Raw genomic sequence first — 20,694 nt, forward strand, 5'->3', positions numbered from 1 at the left:
AAGTAGTTCTATGTATGTTAGATTATTCAATTTAATTATATGCAAGCCGTTTATTTGTTACATTTACAAGTTCGCACTTGTGGAACTGCACAATCGCATTTAAAGATGTGGATGTGCAAATGCTAAGACCAGCACATACCCACATTAATACACCTATCTGTGGACATGAAGATCATAACGTGCACACGTACAGACATGCATGGGCGCAAATAAAGACGTGTACATCGTGTTCTTGTTAATAAGTAGCTCTTTACTGCAATGACGTGTTTATTATATAAATTTGTCTGATATTGGTTTAATTTTCAATCCTACAACACGACGAGGCTCCGCTTAAAAGCGACATTTACAAAATATTACACACCAAAATGAACGGGCCAGTTGACACTAAACTAAGGTAGTTTACATATCTTGTCGTGCCCATGCAAACTATTTAAATCTCATATGCAATATACCTCTCATGTCTACTAAACCTTTGATATAGTTGTCGTATTATTAATCCGCATGGTACTTACGGAAAGGATCATCTGAGAGCTCATCTTTTGTACACTTGGACACACAACATTGGAAAAGCTTGTATATGAGCCACAATAAATTCAAAGGAGGACATAATACAGGCCGTTGTGCGTAATCCTTGATGATAAGGTATCTCTGGAAACACCAAATCTTTTCTGATTTCTCATGGATTTTAGTAAATGTGTAACTGGAAAAAAATAATCAATTTAATTATTATTTCATTTACTTAAGATCGAAAATCGACGTACTAATGCGAACATTTTAAATGAATAACGATACATGCAATTATTTACATATCACGGCACAACATGCTTTTGGAGCTATTCAAATATGAATAAATAAAATCCACTGAACTATTTATTTAAGAGTGAGTTCTTTGGAGTATTTGTACATACTTCAACATTGCAATAAGAAGGTTTAGAAGCAGGATATTTGAAAACAACAGGTAAATTCCCATCATGATGGGACCAAACATCTTGCCGGTCTCGGTTGGGCAGAGTAGTCTTGTTCCGTTCCTCCATAGGCTGTCGTCATTTGTACAATCCTTAAACACTTTTAGAAAGCATATATTTAAATTATATTAATGTTATCATAAATCGGTATAACTGCGTGTTTGCACTTATAAAATTCAACCATCATATCCAAGAGTGATCGGTTAATGATCTAAATGAAAAACAATTATATAGTTTACCTAAACTGATTATTATTATTATTATTTGAGTGTACCAAACACAAAATAAATTGTTCTGCATGGTTCAACATATCGATTAAATAAAATACGCAATCATCTTTATTTAAGGAATTGGCGTACTCAAGGCAAAAATACGAAATGCGTTTATTACATAGCACGTGCTTTATTCAAATTTATAAATACCTTCCGTCTCATCTAAAAGGAGCTGTCCATAAAGAAGCCAGTAAGGCCTTCTTATTATTTGTTTAGCATTGTCCCAAGTAATTGGAGCACCGGGGTAGAGAATGGAGTGCGAGGTAATGGCGTAAGCCAATACAAACACAGCCATAATTACAAAGAAATGCCAAAGGTCCCGTACCTAAAAAACAACATTGATATTACTAAGGGATACTCGCACTTTTGCTTTAGCTTTTTTATCATGCATGTACGACTTTTAAAAATAAAGTGACACCATGAGAATAAGAAATATTGAATGTTCTACAGCTCTGTAAGGAGTTGCATATTTCTGACAAAGTCATGCAACATAAATGCAGAATATAGTATTGTATTTCTTGTTAGGCGGTAAATGAGTGGAGAATGGTAAGAACTGAAAGTTGTCGTGAAGACGCGGGGATGACTTATACATAAACTCTGATCCACACACACGAGTGGAGAATACAAGTTAATGATAAAACGTTCATATTATTCTGGATCGAGTGAAATGAAATGGTCTGATTATTTCAATCGGAATTGTATCCAAGTTGTAAGAATCTTTAAAAAAATAAATTTAACATTGGTAAACACAATCATATAAAGAGAAAATTTCGATTTCTTTAACAAACGAAAAACAAAATTACAGACAACAAAATTATATACCTACTCAACAACAACGCATTACCAGAGCAAAAATATGCGACATGTATTTTATACAATTACGTTATATAAATTGTGTCAAAATGCATTACTCACTATGATAATAAATACATTTTGCTTGTATTTATTTTTTCGCAAAAGCATCAACTAATGTAATAAAAAATAGTTTTATATTGAGTTTAGTATCATCTTTGTGGTTAAATAAAATACATATGTTTACGTATAGCTCCGCAACTCGTGAAAATGCGTTAAAGATGACAGCAGGGCGGTTAAAAAACTTCCTCTGTCTGCCAAAACGTAAACAAATCGGCGCAATCTTAATTTTTTCTTAAATATGTTCTTTCCGAATCAGGAAGAATACATACATAATATACAAATTGTGTCGCTTCTTATAATGTATAAATCTATTTTAAAATTAGACAAGTAATGATATTGAGCATGAGCGTGGTGAAATTTAACAAACACAACTTGGTACAAATTTGTTTTTTCAAAAACAAATACCCAAAAATGAATATCTTATATCGAATTTCCTTTCCATACTACTTATTTTGTAAAATTGACTCGTTCAAAATATGTTTATATAAAAAAAAGATAAAACTTCATATAATTATACCACTGTAACTCTGTGCATTCTGAAAATATCTGTTATTTTCATGATTATTCCATAAATCGCGCATTCATTGTTTTCAAGGAATTCTTACCGACAATATTTCTCTAAATAAATAATTTCAATTAATTTGAGATCTTTAGATAAAACACGTATATTACCTGTAATCAAATTATCAACATTTTTTTTTAATTTTGTTACAGGTTATATTTTTGCAACAATGTTTACAAATTATACACTCACCATTTTTTTAAAAATGACGAGTTTCGGGCCAACGGCTTTATGAACAGAGAATAAGTCAATCAGTCTGATGCAGAACGCGGCAAAACCGAAGGCATATACTAGTCTGGGATAATCAATCTTGTCTGGAATTTTTTTGAATCGCAGTCCGAATCCAAGTGAAAACATAACGATCGTAAATATATCGATCCAGTTCCATCGATCCAACCAGTAATTCTTCAATTTTCTCCTCAACTGTACACCTGGAGTAGCATTATCATGACCAGGCATCTGATGCATCTACAACAACAGTAAGAGATGCTTAGTGTGTGACTTTGTTTGCTCGCTTAGGAGTATCAAGTCGCCCTATTGTTACAACACACACGTTTGTCAAAGTGTTTGAATTTATAAAAGCCGGTTTGGTGTGGTTATAATCTCAATTATAACAAGAACATATAAATACATGGTCACATATTTTTAATTAAAATGATGTATTCATACAAAATATTAACCAACACAACACATCCGTTTGGTATAGTATTTGTTGAGTTCAAACAAACACGTATATTTGTAACTATTTAAAAAAATAAATTCGTGATAACTTCATTAATAGTAGTATCAGATACATGGTCAAATCTTGTTATTGATGCTACCCTAACAATGCGAAACACTCCGTCCATTGCGTATGCCATATTGAGCCTATGTAACAGTCCGTCCATACCTTATACCAACATGATACTATGTTACAGTCCGTCCAAAGCGTGTGCCACCTTGAGCCCTATGTAATTGTCCGTCCATAGCGTATGCCACCTTGAGCCCTATGTAATAGTCCGTCCATAGCGTATGCCTTATTGAGCCCTATGTAATAGTCCGTCCATAGCGTATGCCACCTTGAGCCCTATGTAATAGTCCGTCCATAGCGTATGATACATTCAGTATGTGTTACAGGCCGTCCATAGCGTGTGCCATCTTGAGCCTCTGTGATAGCATGTCCATGACGTATGTGACTTTGAGTCTGTGTAACAACCCATCAATAATTTATGTCATATTGAGTATGTATAACAGTCCGTTTATATCGTATGCCACATTCAGCCTGTGTAACAGTCCGTCAATAACGTATGCCAAATTGAGCCTGTGTAACAGGTCGTCCACAACGTATGCCACATGGAGCCTGTGTAGCAGTCCTTCCATATAATATGCCATAGTTTTATTATGTGAACTTGTGTCTGTGTAACAATTCGTAAATAACTTTTGCCATCTTGAGCCTGTATAACAGTCCGTTTTTAGCGTATGCCGCATTGAGAGATAGTTACAGTCCTTCGATAGCGTATGCCACATTGAGCATGTGTAACAGTCCGTCTATAGTGTATGCCACATTGAGTCAGTGTAACAGGTCGTCCATAGCGAACGCAACATTGAGCCTGTGTAACAGGGCGTCCATAGCGTACGCAACACTGAGCCTGTGTAACAGATCGTCCATAGCGTATGCCTAATTGAGCCTGTGTAACAGGTCGTCCAAAACGTATGTCATATTGAGCCTGTGCAACAGACCGTCCATAGCGTAAGCCAAATTGAGCCTGTATAACAGGTCGTCCATAGAGTATGCCACAGTGAGCATGTGTAACAGGTCGTCCATAGCGTATGCCACATTGAGCCTGTGTATCAGGTCGTCCATAACGTATGTCACAGTGAACATGTGTAACAGGTCGTCCATAGCGTATGTCACAGTGAGCATGTGTAACATTTCGTCTTTAGCGTATGCCACATTGAGACTTTGTCACAGGTTATCCATAGCGTATGCCACATTGAGCCTGTGTATCAGGTTGTCCATATCGTATGCCACATTGATTCTGTGTAACAGGTCGTCCATAGCGTATGCCACATTCAGACTTCGTAACAGTCCGTCCATAACGTATGCCACATTGAGTCTGTGTAACAGGTCGTTCATAGCGTATGCCACATTGAGTATGTGTAACAGGTCGTCCATTGCGTATGCCACATTCAGTCTGTGCAACAGGTCGTCCATAGCGTATGCCACATTGAGTTTGTGTAACAGGTATTCCATAGCGTATGCCACATTCAGTCTGTGTAACAGGTCGTCCATAGCGTATGCCACATTGCGTCTGTGTAACAGGTCGTCCATAGCGCATGCCACATTGAGTCTGTGTAACAGGTCGTCCTTAGCGTATGCCACATTGAGCCTTTATAACAGATCGACCATAGCGTATGCCACATTGAGCCTGTGTATCAGGTCGTCCATAGCGTACGCCACATTAAGCCTGTATAACAGGTCGTCCAGGGCGTATTCCACATTGAGCCTGTGTAACAGTCCGTCCATAGTGTATGTGACCTTCAGCCTGAGTAAAAGTCCGCCCATACCTTATACCAACATGAGACTATGTTACATTCCATCCAAAGCTTATGCCACACATTGAGCCCTATGTAATAGTCCGTCCATAGGGTATGATAATTCAGTCTGCGTAGTAACAGTCCGCCTATAGCGTGTGCCACATTGAGCGTGTATAATAAATAAAATGTATATACTATTATATAGAATTTTACATTTAAACAAGTGTCTTGAAACGACTTGTTTTGATCAATGGCGTTTTACTTCATAATATTTTCAGTCGATATGTAATTTACATGAAAACAGTTGATAATCATACCACACATAAACCACACTGAATACACGTTTGTAGAGATAAAACATTTTTGAAGTGTGCTACAAGAATAAAACAAGTTATGTATTTATAACTTATTTATTAAAATTATTTTTATTTTATGTTAGTCCGTTTTAATATATAATATTTGCATTATTGTCAATGTTCCATAGTCGTATGACTATTTCAGTGAATTACCTGTCGACATTCTTCCACCAATATGGTCTGTACCCATGCCATTATTACGTATTCACAGACCGATACAGCTGGCGTGAGTTCAAACAACATCACGTACGCGAACAAGCACATAAAGATCAATTGAAAGATCTGTTGATAAACAAAACAAAACATCACTTGCTTTGTGTATACATTGTAAAAACGATTTATAAGAGCTGTATCGATACACGACGCCGTATCGCATTATGTCTGTGAATGAATACATTTACACGTTTAACAGTTAGTTTATTCTTAATGTAGAGAAGGCACGGTTATTTAGCAATGAAGGTTTAAGCGATATCCGTTAAGTGGTAAAAGATCTTCGTCAAAACGATTTATGTAAATAAGTATATACAAGACTCGCATAATAAAAAAAATATGAACCGATAATACGTTTTTAAATCAGCTGCATCAGTTACATTAGCTATAATTTGTAGGTCTGTTAAGACAATCACCCTTTTTAAAACCGTGTATATGGTAACAGCATGAATCTTTGTTTCCGTAAGTTGGAAATGACCGCACAATTCGATAGAGAATAGATAACGACTTATGTTTCGGGTAAGTATATTTAAGTCTCCATAACATTGATTTCAACATAAATTTACTAATTTAAAAGCGTCTGCATTTAGTTTTCTTGTTGCATAATACTCTTTAAATTACAATTTACAAAATATCCCGTATCGACATGATGATTTCATTCCGGTACGGCCTTTTAAGAACACTAAATTGAATTTTAATTTCCGGAAAATTTGCGTGTGGTTTGTAAATAATTGTTACATCAATGGTCGCAAATTTTGCTCATCCTAGACGGTGATACAATTAAAAATACCAGTTATTTTTAACGTTGTCATTCCATTCTTGCTCGAGCGAACCTATAAGGTCTTATCATTTCATTTCAGCTTAGTGCTTATTGAGTTTAGTAAGATTATTGTAGGGCTGGTTTTGAAACAATAGGTAAATAGTCCCAGACATTACGTTAAAAATCATGATGACATATTAAATAATTGAAAAGTCATACAATTCAGTAAAAATATAACTAATATTTAAAGGATGCAGTAACTAGAGCAGTGTAACATCCCGCTGTGCAATAAACCCGTTTTGCAATACATTTATTTCAAAACGGGTTGGAGTGTCTTATTGCATTTTGATTTTTTTCAACAACACGTTTTGCAATAAACACGTTTTGCAATAAAATTATCGCACATTTATTTGAAATAATTTATATCACAGGCTACACTGTGTCTATTTGTTTTAAACCAGATGGTTCATAACATACCGCATTGTACACGAATTTCCATTTTGGAGCCTGCATTTGGTTCAAGGAGAACTTGTTTAAGTCTGTGTCTGAGGATGGCTTTTGACTCTTAAACAGGATGAAACGAACGTCATTCAACTAAGAAGATAGATTGCGAATTTGCAACGTACGGATTGATCAAATAAAGTTAGAAAGTGAAATTAAGGTACTTTGTTTTAAAGAAAACAACCACTCCGATCACCCCTTTGTTTAAAACAAATAAGGTTTAAAGTACATGACAAATACTGAGGCTTTATGTGTATTTGAACGTATGCTATATATGGGCTTTGTTGCAAACCGCATGAAGCATGCATACATGTTTGTACATTTGTTTTGTAAATAAAATTTTGAGAAAAAAACGAGTAGAAGCATGTCGTTTCGATCGTGAAATTTCAAAGTGTAAACATGAAGCTTCACATAACAGCAACATCTTTGTTTGTAACTAAATAACGCATTAAATATTAAGGGAAACTTCATCTAAAATGACAGTTATAAATAATTTAAATAACATGCAATATATTTGAATATTGTTACACTGCCCCTAATACTTATTATGTGTCTATAGAAATAGCAAATGCAAGTTGGGGGTACATGCGTGGTAGGTGACCAATTGAATTAATGGTCCACGCATTGTTGTGTCGATTATAAAGGCGACATTTTCTATATAAAGTTTACATGTAACATGTATGTTCACCCAAAAGGCTATGATGAGTTACCGTATTGCCATTAAACTATCCTTATTAAAATATATATTCAATTATATATACAGCGTTTTATATACGCAAAGAAGTCAAATAGGTATAGCAAATAAATACATGTTGTACCTATATAAATACCGTTTAAAAATAAAACACGATTCGACGATATTCAAAACGTGATACAAATAAAGAAAGTGTTTACAGAGTGTGGGTTTATTTTGGTTAATGAATTAAAAATTAAAATGTATTAAGTCAATTACCTGGTTTAACTTGTCACCCGTACATTTCCCATTCCAGACATCTCCAACTAGATTTCGACACGCTTGTTGGGCCAGGAACTCCATGTTTCTTGAATCAACAGCCAAATCTAGGCATGATTTCGCATTCCAAAAAGGCATGGCCATTTTCAGATGGTCGTATGTGAGTTGATCTCCATCCTGGTAGCATTCGTCTAGAAATTCTATAGCCGTAGTAGTCCACTCCCTTATGTAAACGTGTATCAAATAAACGTAAACATTATGTCTAATTGGTATACATTGTTTCACTTATGACAACAATTAATTTACAAATACATAATTATGGTCATCGATACCTTAAAAAATCAACAATGGATTTGAAACTTAGGGACATTCAACGCACATTCAGTAAGATATTTTGTTTTAGCAAAGCACAACAAATCACATCCGAATACCAACAATCGGCACGTAAAATACTTTTTGTGGCATCCCAAATCTTTGAACAGTTTCTTCATTAAACGCGTATGCTTTCGCTAGCTAATCTTATTTGAGTTCACAAATTTTAAAGATTTATCTTTTCGTCACCATACATCAACGAACACAAACAAGCTGTCTTTACGGCAACGCTATCTGATCGTTGACGATATGTTCAAAATTGATGTGTTTTATTTCGTTAACATAATAGTGCATTTCGCGCAGAAAGTACGTATGCAATAGCATCAGAAGTGAAGTAAACTGTATTACATAATTTTAAAATTGCGAATGGCCATTAAAAAAATATTTACCTATAAATACACTTGAAAAGATATCTTGTTGCAATTTGTAACAATACAATATTATCAATAATTAGTATTTAAGCTGAAATTGCTCAGAAGCATGTTGTTGAGATTTATTGGCATCTGATTTCGTTATTTTTTCAGTACAACTCACATCAGAAAACTACGCCAACGCATTTCTTTTCATTTTCATCTGGCTACGAATGAAGCATATACGTTTTTCTGTAAATCTGAACTCGACCACTACCATTGACCAAATAAACAACGACTCTCAAAATAATTGCTTACTAAAAATAGAACGGATAGCTTGCTAACACCCCGGAAACCCGATATGATGTGAAAAGTTGGACGTGCTTGGAAAAGTTTCCGATAAATTTTGCTGAATTTCGGTAGGGTAAGTAAATCCAGTTCTATAATTGATTAATGGAATTTTTGAATTAAAATAGCTTTTGGTATATGCAAAGGAGGTGTTATGATGTATGTTAGAAAAAAAATTGTAATTATTATTCAGAATTTAATAAAATATGGCTACTTGAAGTCGAAGATGCAGTGAGTTGTCCCCTATTTAGCACTTTATTTACACATTTCTTTAAAGGTATGCCAGTGATTAAGTTTTTGCACCGAAAATTATATCTCCCGAGTAAAATATCCGCCAGGGTTTCTTAAAAAAATCTTATTGTTGGGGCGGTTCGACTTTACATTCAACATATTGATGAAAACATGATATGACCCGGAGCAGTGCCAAAGATGTCAAGATATGACAGGAGAGAAGTTCATTTATAAACTTAAAAGCTCACTATTATAGCTGATTTATGCGCTTTGCATTCTTGTTCCTTGCACTGATACTTTTCGTACTTACTATTTGGTTACTGTTTGAAATAATTGTGGAGTAAATGATACTCTTACGTAGGAAACAAACACATAATGTCCTGAACACTTGCACTGGTTTTCCTCAATTGTTCAATCCCAATTGATTGTCATAGATAATACACCTTATGAACGTTTATACATTCTGACATTATTTAGGGACTCCAGCGCTAGATTAACTAATGAAAGGCAAACGCTGAACATTTTCGGAATAAAAATGATTAACTATAAATATATAATAAATATAAAATAAGGTTGTATCCTTGCTAAATTCGTACGCAAAAAAGATGATCATGTTTAAATTTTCGAGATGTTTGGACTTCAGCCGGATCACATATTTTGAAATCATAATTTCATCAGTTATTACATGAATAAATTATCAATTTGAAACATTAGACACGACAAATTACCTGTTTACTCGAACAGTAGCTGACCAACAAGCGAGCTCATATTTATTATCAGTTATCGTAATGATGTCCAAAATAAATAGTCTGTTCACATACTATTTACTGGTGTATACGTCATATTATTTTGCCATGACTATGTTGATATATTTAATCACATTGTATCAAACGTTTGCAAACATGCATTTAAATCACTGGTTGGCAGCATTTGAATTTAATGTCACGATTTCAGAGAGGGCATTTATCAACTGATATAGTAAACTTTCATGTTTATAAATGAACTGCACTCCTGTCATATCTTGACATCGTTGGCACTGCACCGGATCATATAATTTTACATCAACATGTTGAATTTAAAGTCGAATTTCGCCACCAATACGATTTTTTTAAGAAACCCTGGCGGATATGTTATTCGGGGTACATTGGTTTATATAATGTTAGGTGCAAACACTTGTTCACTGACATACCCCTTTAAAGAAATTTGTAAATAAAGTGCTAAATAGGGGACAAATCCCTGCATCGTCGACTTCAAATATTACAATAAATCCTGAATAAAAATAACCTGGATTTTTATAGCATACATGATAATACCTCCTTTGCATATACCAAAAGATATTTTAATTTAAAAATGCCTTTAAACAATTATATATCTGCATTTGCTAACCCTTCCGAAAATCAGCAAACATTTATCGGAAACTTTTCCAAGCACGTCCAACTTTTCACATCATATCGGATTTCCGGGCCGCTGGCTAAGTTCACTCATCATCTCGGCTGTCTGTTAAATGGTCGTCCTGCTTTGTGTAGAACCGTCTCTTAATTATTCTAGCTAGATCATTTGTTTACAATCTGACATGTACTTGTCATTCTGCTTCCCACAACAAGTCATTTAAAGCTCAGCGTGGAGATTTCGGGTATGGAAGGCATTATGAACAACGATGTTCATGACAGACCAGAAGCGCCACCATTTATGAACATCTTTGTATAAACTTAAGTCTGAATACATACTGAACGTTCTGACTATTGAAATCGTCACCAGGATTTAAAGTGTTTTTTTATACAAATGTAATAGTATTTCTATTTGCTTTGCATTTGCTTTTATTCATTATGGATATGTTTTAAATTTCTTCACATGTATTGTATTAACGTTATTCATGTGCATGTCCGGAGAACTGTATAGAACCCTACCTCAAATCTTTTTCCATTTCGGCAATTAGAACATTATCGTCTGTTTGCTTTTTCACCGCCTTGCATAAGTTGTGTGCAATGAGGGCCATAAAGAGTGGATGCTGACGATAAAATAAAAAAGAAAACAAAACAGTGAAATACCAATCAACATATTCACAAGCATTTCACTTGAAAATAAGAACCAATATTCTATGAATATATGACCACCTTGAGGCACATTTTATTTAACAGGCAGTTGGTAGTTTTATTAACGCAACTGCCAGAAAAAAATAAGCAAATCTTTGTAGCGCACTTTTCAACAAATTTAAACATTGTTTTCAATTTTAAATAGCAATGCTATTTATGTTATTATAATAAAAAACGATTAATTTGCTAATATCTTACTCTACCAATGAAATATAAAGTCGTTTCGCATATCACCTCGGTACATGAACGTCACGTCGAAATCAAAAAGTGTCCTCAGAAAACGGATGTCGCCACAATCAACATTCCTTTCAGTACTCAAACTACCCAGATGCCAAAGTTCCCATGCTTGTAAATATGTTTTAAAGTTTCAACCCTAAGGCCGCAACAAATTTTAAGTTAGGCGTGACATAAGGTAAACAATACAACATTTGGTAAACGAAGGGCTTTAACTTCGATTAAAAAAACGAAAACCTAAAATATTGAGCTGTTGAAGATCGCATGCTGGCTATACAGTTTGTAAAATTTCATCACTCTGGTAGTAGTAGCAGACACATATTTAGCTTTAGGTGCGAAACAAGTTCACACATGTTTCTATAATTCAAAAAAGGATCATAACTCCTTTTTAACATGTCCAAAAAACGAACTCAAATGTTGACATACACACAGTTGACATGCTAGTTAAAATATATCATCAATACGTTGGAGTTAGTCGCAACGCAAAACAACCACGGATACAGGCAAGCACACCTTTGTAAATTGCCTGAATAACACAGTCTAATGAAATGTCTGTTTAGAATCTACACTGTATATTAAAACTATTTTTTAAATAATGTTTATTTCACGTTTTTGCTCGATAATCGATCTAAGCTCGGTATTCCATTCAGCTCGGGTACACGATATGTTATCATGGCTATATATTTGAATTAGCCCGAATATCCAATATACAGTTGGAAATTCGACTCGAATTTGCAAACATACCCACTAACCAGCTGGGAATTTGACCCAATCTTTTTATTCGCAAAATTAAGAATACCTAGTACACATCTTAGTATTAGAACCTGTCTCTTAATTCGCAATAGTTTGAATGGCCAATACCAAGCTGGGTATTCAACCTAAGATTGATACTTGCCAAAGGTTAAATACCAAATGCAGAGCAATGAATTCGACTTTGGCTTGGAATTCCAATCCCAATACACAAGAACCATTACCTTGCCAACTTAAAGCACCTGGAGTAAAACACAAAACATTGACTATGACATTTAGTAAATCTACATCCACGTATAATGTATGATTTCCGATTTAATGCAAGGCATATCAAAACCAGCATCAATGAAAACGTGGCTTTCAGAGCGAACATTTCAACCCGAAGTGGAAGTAAAACATGCAATTACTGCACTGCACGTCAGATATTTAAATGTGACAAACTTTCTTTTGTATATTGTTTTCGATTGTTGTGTATGATAACACTAAGAATTAGATAAATAAAAAAAAATGCACAAACATGTAAGTGTGTATGATGAACTCGTTCGAATTGACCTGTAAATATCGAAAAAATATGGTACTAAAATCTAACGTATACATAACTACGGGCAAAGGTACTCAATAAAACCTCACAAGTCCTTTTTTAAACACCGTTTAAATCACAAGGCAATCCGATTTATCGGTTTATATCCTCCGTTTCATTATTAGGTTTTGTTATTTTAAAAATAATAGTTTTTCTAAGAATACTTATAATGAAATAAATCCTTTCATGTAACATTTCAAAAGGTACATAAGGGTTATAATTACATACCTATTTTACTTGTCAGTCACACTTGTCCGACACATTTTCATGTTTAATTAAATAAAGGACAACAGAGAATGTTCCTTTGCCGTATAAAGAATGAAGGCAGCAATATATCAAGGCTACGAAAAGAAATGCTTTTTGTACCAGTTTGCTTTATATTTTGTTTTGCACTAAACACATACGTTGCTAATATCGCCTACTTATGAATATTTACATAAAAGGAATGCTATAATTTAAGTTGGTTTCTTTTTCCTAGCTTTTTCCAATAAGGAATAAGGAGCAGTTCATTATTTCTTATTCAAGCTCAAACTATTTCATATATAGTTTTAAGGAAAAATAATCCACACAATTCTTAAGTAAATAAACACAAAATAAACCGAATACATTTACTTTATGTCTTGCGTAACATATTATCGTTTCTTCTTCGCGTTTGTATGATTTCTTTTTTAAACAGAACCGGCATTTTCTAATTCGAATACTAATTTCACATAAACAAAAACTCAATAATATAACATTATTTTACATTTATGTGATATAAAAATGCAGTCTAGCACAATTCAACATGTTTGGTTTTATAGATAATCCAGTTCCATTTTCGCGACTGAATAAGGAAAAAGAAAACAATCAATTTTCTTATTCCTTATTCAAGTCATATAAGGGTTCATATGAATTTATCTTTTCCTATGAAAATGCTAAATCCTTTGTAAATTTGAATGAGGAATAATGAAACAGTTCCGTATTCCTCCTTTAATCGAATAAGGCACTATGTTATCATTAAATAAAAATGTGTATAGTGGTACTGCAATTTCTGTTTTTGATACTCAACCTACATTTAAAATGCTTGCCATTGATGCATAGGTTTGTTTGGTTCATTTTAATTATTTGTTTAAGAAGAAAATCCCAGTTACTTATTCGAGTTGAATAAGAAACTGGTTTACCATTAATTAAAACAAGGTTACATATATCCTGATTATCATTGACATTAAGTAATGTTTGGTTACTGTTAATTTATGTTTGAGTGCAAAAAAGCCAGTGTCTTATCTTATTGATAATGCTAGTTTTTCAGCGTTCATCGCAAATTAAAATATACAGCAGAAGTGTTAGAGATCATTTCCACATAACATAATCAATATTAAATAACACACAACACATCTAAAAAATAAAATATCCGAAAGTGATTGTCCGAAATTCATACCTCCGAATGAGGAACTAACTTAACACTAATTCCTTAATCGGAGGCAATAATTTCGAGAACTTAAATTTGGATCATTCTCGAATAGCAAAGCTTAATATTCATTATAATTGGCGACGTTTCAAATAAGATGTGGTATTTATATGCTATAATATGTTAATATCATTAGATAACGCCGGGCGTACTTGCTATGAAACACATGTAAAATCTTTAATATTTAGATACGGTTTCGGATTCGCCTGGATCTCTCGGGATATTGGCAACGTAAACTTATCTGTGTGTAATTTTCGTCAGCGTATAATTGATTGCGTCACACACAATTGGCACAGTGACATAAACAATGCATCTAGAGGTAACCATTATAAGAACTATAAATCTCTACTTAACACCGAAAGATATTTGCAGTTGGAAATTCCGCTAAAATATCAGATAGCCTTTGCCAAGTTTAGATGCTCCAATCACAAATTAACTATTGAAATTGGTAGGCAGTTGCATCTTGAATATTATTTGAGAATTTGTAATTTTTGTTTTATCGAGAAACATTTATCTATTATTGACTGTGAATACCATGCGTTTTTTCAATGTAGTAAATATGACGTTGTCCGTAGAGAATTTCTATATAACTGGTACATGGCTTTTATAATCTGATGAGCAAAACAGATAATGACACACTATTGAAATTGTGTTTCTATGTGTTTCATCTTTTGAACAATATTGAATAGCTGATATATTTTTAGAGTAACATTAACACAATGTCATATGTTGACATATTTTAGTATTAAGAAGATGAGTATAATCTTTTGAACAAAATTGAATAAGCTGATAAATTTTTAATGTAACATTAACACTATGTAACATGTTGACATATTTTAGGAAAAAGATGATGTGTTCGCAACTACAAACATGTGTTATATTTTGTATCAAATACTGTGTATTTTGGGCCAACGGCCTTTATTTACCTAATAAACTGAGTTGAGTTGAGTTGAGAATAGCTGAGCCAGTTCTTGACGTCTTTTCTGACCCTAACCTCTGGAGAAGACTATCCGATAGCTGAATCCTAGACATGTTGAATTGGTCCTTTTCCGTTCTTATACATACAATTTTAAGAGGGGGTGTGATAAATGATTTAAAGCGATTTCAATGCGTTACCATGAAAGCAAGGCTGTACCGAAAGCAGCGTGCCTCGAGTAAACTTTAAAGTTTAATCAAGATTCCTCAATATTTTTTATTTTATTTAATAATTCAAACACCTGCGTACATATTTGCTGTAATAGTGTTTTCTTCATAGATTTGTTTAAGTGCGAATACGCGTTTTTCTCGCTAATAGAGGCCAACGGTACATCCGGTGAAATTCAAACTCGGCACCTGAGTATTGACCGAGGGATCTACACAACTGCGAACACCTCGACGGTAACAGTCTTTCGCCGAACTCAGTGCAACATTTTGATTGTAATAGCCAACCTACATTAAACATGATTTTTATGTATTCAATTGTTATTTAAATTTATTTGTTTAGTTATAAAATATCAAATCCTTATTCAATTTCAATAAGGAGTAAGGAATTAGTTCCTAATTCCTTTTTCAAACCGAATACGGAACTCTGTTGTCATTAAATTAAACCAAGTACAAATGTACTTCAATACATGGTTTTGATAACCAAATTACATGTACAATGATTTTAATTGATTTATTTGTCTCTTGGTTAATTTCAAGTTATTTTAGTACGAAAATGCCATTTGTCCTTATTCGATTTGAATAAATATAAGAAACCTTATTCAAACCAAATATGGAACTATCATTCAGTTAAATTAAGTAGAAATGTATTGCAGTAAATATTTTTAAAATCTTACATTTAGATACAATAATGTTTATTGATATGTGGTACACTTTGGATCAATTTAATTGATGTTTAAGTAAGAAAATGCCAGTTCCTTATTCGGCTTGAATAAGGAATTGGTTCCCTTTTTACTTATTCAGATGCAAAAAAGGAATTATATTATTAATAATAAAGAAAATTTTGAAATGTACTGAATGCATTTTTATCACATAAATGAAAAACACATGTTATATGCTTTAGGTTTTGTTGATGTGAATAAGCATTCGAAATAGAAAATGACGGTTTAAACAAGATTTTTTTTGTGCAAGCGAAGAAAAAACGTGATTTTGTAACGTAAAGATATTACAGTTTGTTAGTATTTATTTACTTAAGAATTGTATGACTTATTTTCTTACAAACGATGTATGAAATATGTTAAGCTTGAAAAAGGAATGAGGACCTGTTCCTTATTCCTTATTCGAAAAAGAAAAAGGGAAAAGTAACCAACTTACTCTCCATGTTTTTTTCTTAATTAATAAAACGAGTAAACAAAATTAATTAAGACAACTGTAAATAGGATCTGACATGTGTACCTTTCCAAAATACCCCAGAACATGTAATCGCCTCTTTCGATATTGATAAATGTAATAATATGTGAACTTTGACATGTCTGCGCTTACTATATTTGAAAAGCATGGGAACATTCCAAAGCAATAAATAGTTTATAAAGAAAACTGTTTAACGTTGGAAACCCCACTTAGTCGGTGCTCTTTGTCACTTTGGGTTCTACATGCTGGAACTTAAACTCAATTATTATTAAGTATATATATAGGTGAAAGTGGTTGAACAGTTCAATATTCCGTTGATGTGACGGTCAACACACGAATTAAAGTGATCATCAAACACACATACACTCGTATGTATTCAATAATTAATAAAATACATCTCAAAATTGCAATCAATTTAGCTCGATCTGGCGAGCACTGCTGTCAGCCGTTTAGTAACTAATATTATTCTTGTGTAATGCAATAACAATTATTTACCTCCGTTTTTGTCCAGATTATTTTCGCCATGTCGTGTTTACGCAACAATAAAGCCCAAATAAACATGTACCCCCAGTATTGCAATACATCTTCAGTTTTCGGCTGTTTATCAGATGGGTATGTCGCAGGTTTCCACGCTTCGTGGCCTTAAAATAAATTTCAGAGAATCAACTGGTATTTACAACTTAAGAGGGTCTGAATTTATTACTATACTAATGCATGTCGTTTAAAATAAGTATTGTATGAAGTCGATTTAAAGTATGTGATATATTAATAAAATATATTAGTTTTCGATACAAGGCATTTGCTACAACATGACACTCAAACGCTCTTTACATGTAATTGTAATATGCATAACGATCAACAACAGAACAAACTCTTAAAACAAGTCAACGGAATCTTTGTTAAATGCTTGTTGATAATGAAAAAATAGTCGTTTTACGGATACATATCCATATATGTGAACGTTATCAGAGAGAACAAACGATTTAAAGGTCAGCCAGATGTTGTGATTGCGATTGCAAAAATACAACTTATGGCCCTATTCCACTACGAAAACAAGCCCACGATTCGCTACGATTTCTCAAATTTATTGAATCGGGAAGACTCGTTACAGTCTGCGATTCAGTTACAACAGTGGTATGATTGAGTAACGACGAATCGTGGGGTTCGGTTGAAGTCTTGCGAATAGGGTCGCGACTTCACTACGATGTGTAAGAATCTACTGCGACTGTACTACAAACGATGCAGATCGGTCACGACTAAGCTAGAACCTTACCGAACGCACCCATGAATTCGGCGCCAATATCTATTGAATCTAACATGGCACGCGACTTTTTTCTATAGACATAGAAGGAAATAAAGAGAGGTTTATTCTGCAATAAATTATGGGCGGAGCTTAATGTTTCGAAAATAGTTCCGAATAAATAAAGAAAATATTGTAGTAACCTGCACGTGCTTAAATCCCGCTCTTAAAGAAATGTAAAAAATGTAGCACGTATATAAATGTTATGAAACAACAAATTGTATATTTGGTGATAAGTGGCATGACCACGCCTGCTAAGAATGTGTTTGTTAAGAAACGTAATTAAGAAAACATTTATAGCATGTCAGCTTTTCAGAAAAATTAACACATGTGACGTCATTTAGTTTGTATGAGTGTTGTTCTCAATGAAAGTGACGTTATTTGCAAAATATTTATGAATGAAACGACGTCAAATGTTTGTACAATTCAATGACGTCACTAAATAGTGAACTTTGTACTAAGAAGGGCGGAGTATTGAAAAATATAGTTCACGTCTAAAAGCTTGAAGCAAATCAAGCAGAATCGTGTAAGAATAGAAAAAATATTTTTCAATGATGGCTTGTTGTCGAATAACCCACAGTAAGGAGTATAGATTCGTGTTATCAAAGCACTCGTGCTCCGCATTCGTGATTTAATTCCTACGCATCTATACTCCTTACTGTGGATTATTCGACAACAAAACATGATGGAAAAATATTATTTCTTTATCATTCTTTACAATATCGTAACTGTTTCGTAACTAAATCGCGAGAATCTTAGCAGGCTCGCAACTCAATCGGGGTGAACACTTAAGAGTCTTGATAAAATCGTAAATAATTCGTAGACAGATCAAATGATCACCGATTCCCCGATCGAGTCACGAATTACCTACAATTGCATTATGGCGCCCAAGAACGCACTACGACACTGTTACGAGTCAACTGCGATTCAATTCAGTCTTGGAGGTCTCGGTCAAATTTTAAAAACGTTTAAAAACTGGCCGCGATTTTTTGGGAGCTCACGACTCGCCCGCGACTAGCAACGAATGAGTTAGGACCTTCGCCGATTAAGTAAAGAATGTCCCCGACCTCAAAATATTTGAAATCGGGACAAATCGTAGGGAATCGGGTCGTAGTGGAATACCCCTATTACAAAGACAAACTTATTTTTAGAAATCACATATTACAAATAATTAACACATTAACAGCCCGTGTGTTTAATAAGTTTTTATTGTTGAAGTAATTGTCGTTTTTATGCACACTTGACATTAAAATTATTATGACATATTTAAAACGAAAGTCATACAATATTTCGTCATTTTCTTAAAATCTAACCCACGTGGGTTTTTATTTACAGATAATGATGACTTTATTTTTATTATAAAATACTCCTCTACGTTTACTTCATATGTGTACACATATATATGAATACTTAAACTCGTGACACATTATGAGACTAACAATTCTTACAACCAATCGCTTGTATATCATTTAAAGCAAGTGACCAATTGTATTTAATACTATGAGTTACAGGACACTGTTAGTTACTGATTGTGTATTGGGCATGAAATTACTAAGGGTGTATATCCCATACACGATCGGCTACTAACCGTATATCTCACCGACGACCTTTCCCTTGTTGTGTTTAATGTAAATTCATTTGTAGACGTGTGTAAGCGATAATATTAAATACATTTTTGTTTCATATATAACTTAACCAGCTTTTAATATGATTATTGTCTTTCACTCGATAACAAAATGAATAACGTACCTCGATTTACGTAATTTCTGTGTCGAAACAAAGTCGTTTAACCCTAAAATATTTTACATATTTAAAGGAGCCTTTTCACGTTTGGTTAAAGTGGCAATATTAAAAATATTGTTTCAGATTCGCTAATTTTTGTTATAGTAGTTTGTTATTTGTGAGGAAATAGTAATACTGAATATTTATCATGCTCTAAACTAGCCATAATATGCATATTTTGACAATTTTAAAACCCGAAAATTATAAAGCGTTGCAAGGCGAAACGAATTAATAATTTGGAGAGTTCTGGTGTTGTCTCTATTTATTGTGAAACTATAAGGATTATATATATAAAGTATGAATTACATCTATCATTGTATTCGGAAGAATGGCCGAGTTGTAGACTTTTTACACCTGGAGTCCAGAGGTTAGTGGATCGAGCCCAGTTGAGGGTTACATTTTGTGTCTTTTTTAAATTCTATTCTTGATTAATTACTAGAGCATTTTATATCCAATATTTAAATTTATCAATATAACGCATTTAATGAAAAACTTCATAACATGTCAAAATGTTTGAAAAGGCCCCTTTAAAACGCACTTGCATTCGACGTGTGTGTGTTTTGCATTTCAGGATGGGTCATTTAAATAAAATGCGAATACGTGTGTTGGAATATATGAAAAGGTAAGTTCCTTAAATAATGTTTAATGTACTCGAATAACGCGATGATATTAATGGAGGGCTTTTGTTGAACAATTGACGAATTAAGAACAGTGTCGGTGACTCAACAGAGTATTAAATCTTTAATTTTCGGTGCATTGTTATACTACTTTCCAATTGAAAATGACGTAAAATTGTAATTGTAATTCCTTTGGTGAATAGGTCGTTTGCTAGTTAGTTGATCCAATAATGGCTATACACAAAGAAT

At 33.6% G+C, this 20,694-nt stretch overlaps 1 protein-coding gene across 1 annotated transcript in view; it reads right to left on the bottom strand.

The window, feature by feature from the left end:
• Positions 1–4,659: 4,659 nt before the first annotated feature.
• The window catches only part of LOC127848997 (uncharacterized), a 142,150-nt gene continuing 126,115 nt past the window's right edge, over positions 4,660–20,694 (bottom strand). Inside the window, exons 20-24 of the mRNA XM_052381724.1 lie at positions 17,242–17,387; positions 11,219–11,319; positions 8,011–8,233; positions 7,035–7,121; positions 4,660–5,061 (exon numbers count right to left, since the gene is read on the bottom strand). Of these exons, the coding sequence (XP_052237684.1) occupies positions 4,660–5,061; positions 7,035–7,121; positions 8,011–8,233; positions 11,219–11,319; positions 17,242–17,387 (959 nt within the window). The remainder of the gene's footprint in view (positions 5,062–7,034; positions 7,122–8,010; positions 8,234–11,218; positions 11,320–17,241; positions 17,388–20,694) is intronic.

Source organism: Dreissena polymorpha, chromosome 10 (assembly GCF_020536995.1).
Source record: "Dreissena polymorpha isolate Duluth1 chromosome 10, UMN_Dpol_1.0, whole genome shotgun sequence".
NCBI lineage: Eukaryota > Metazoa > Mollusca > Bivalvia > Myida > Dreissenidae > Dreissena > Dreissena polymorpha.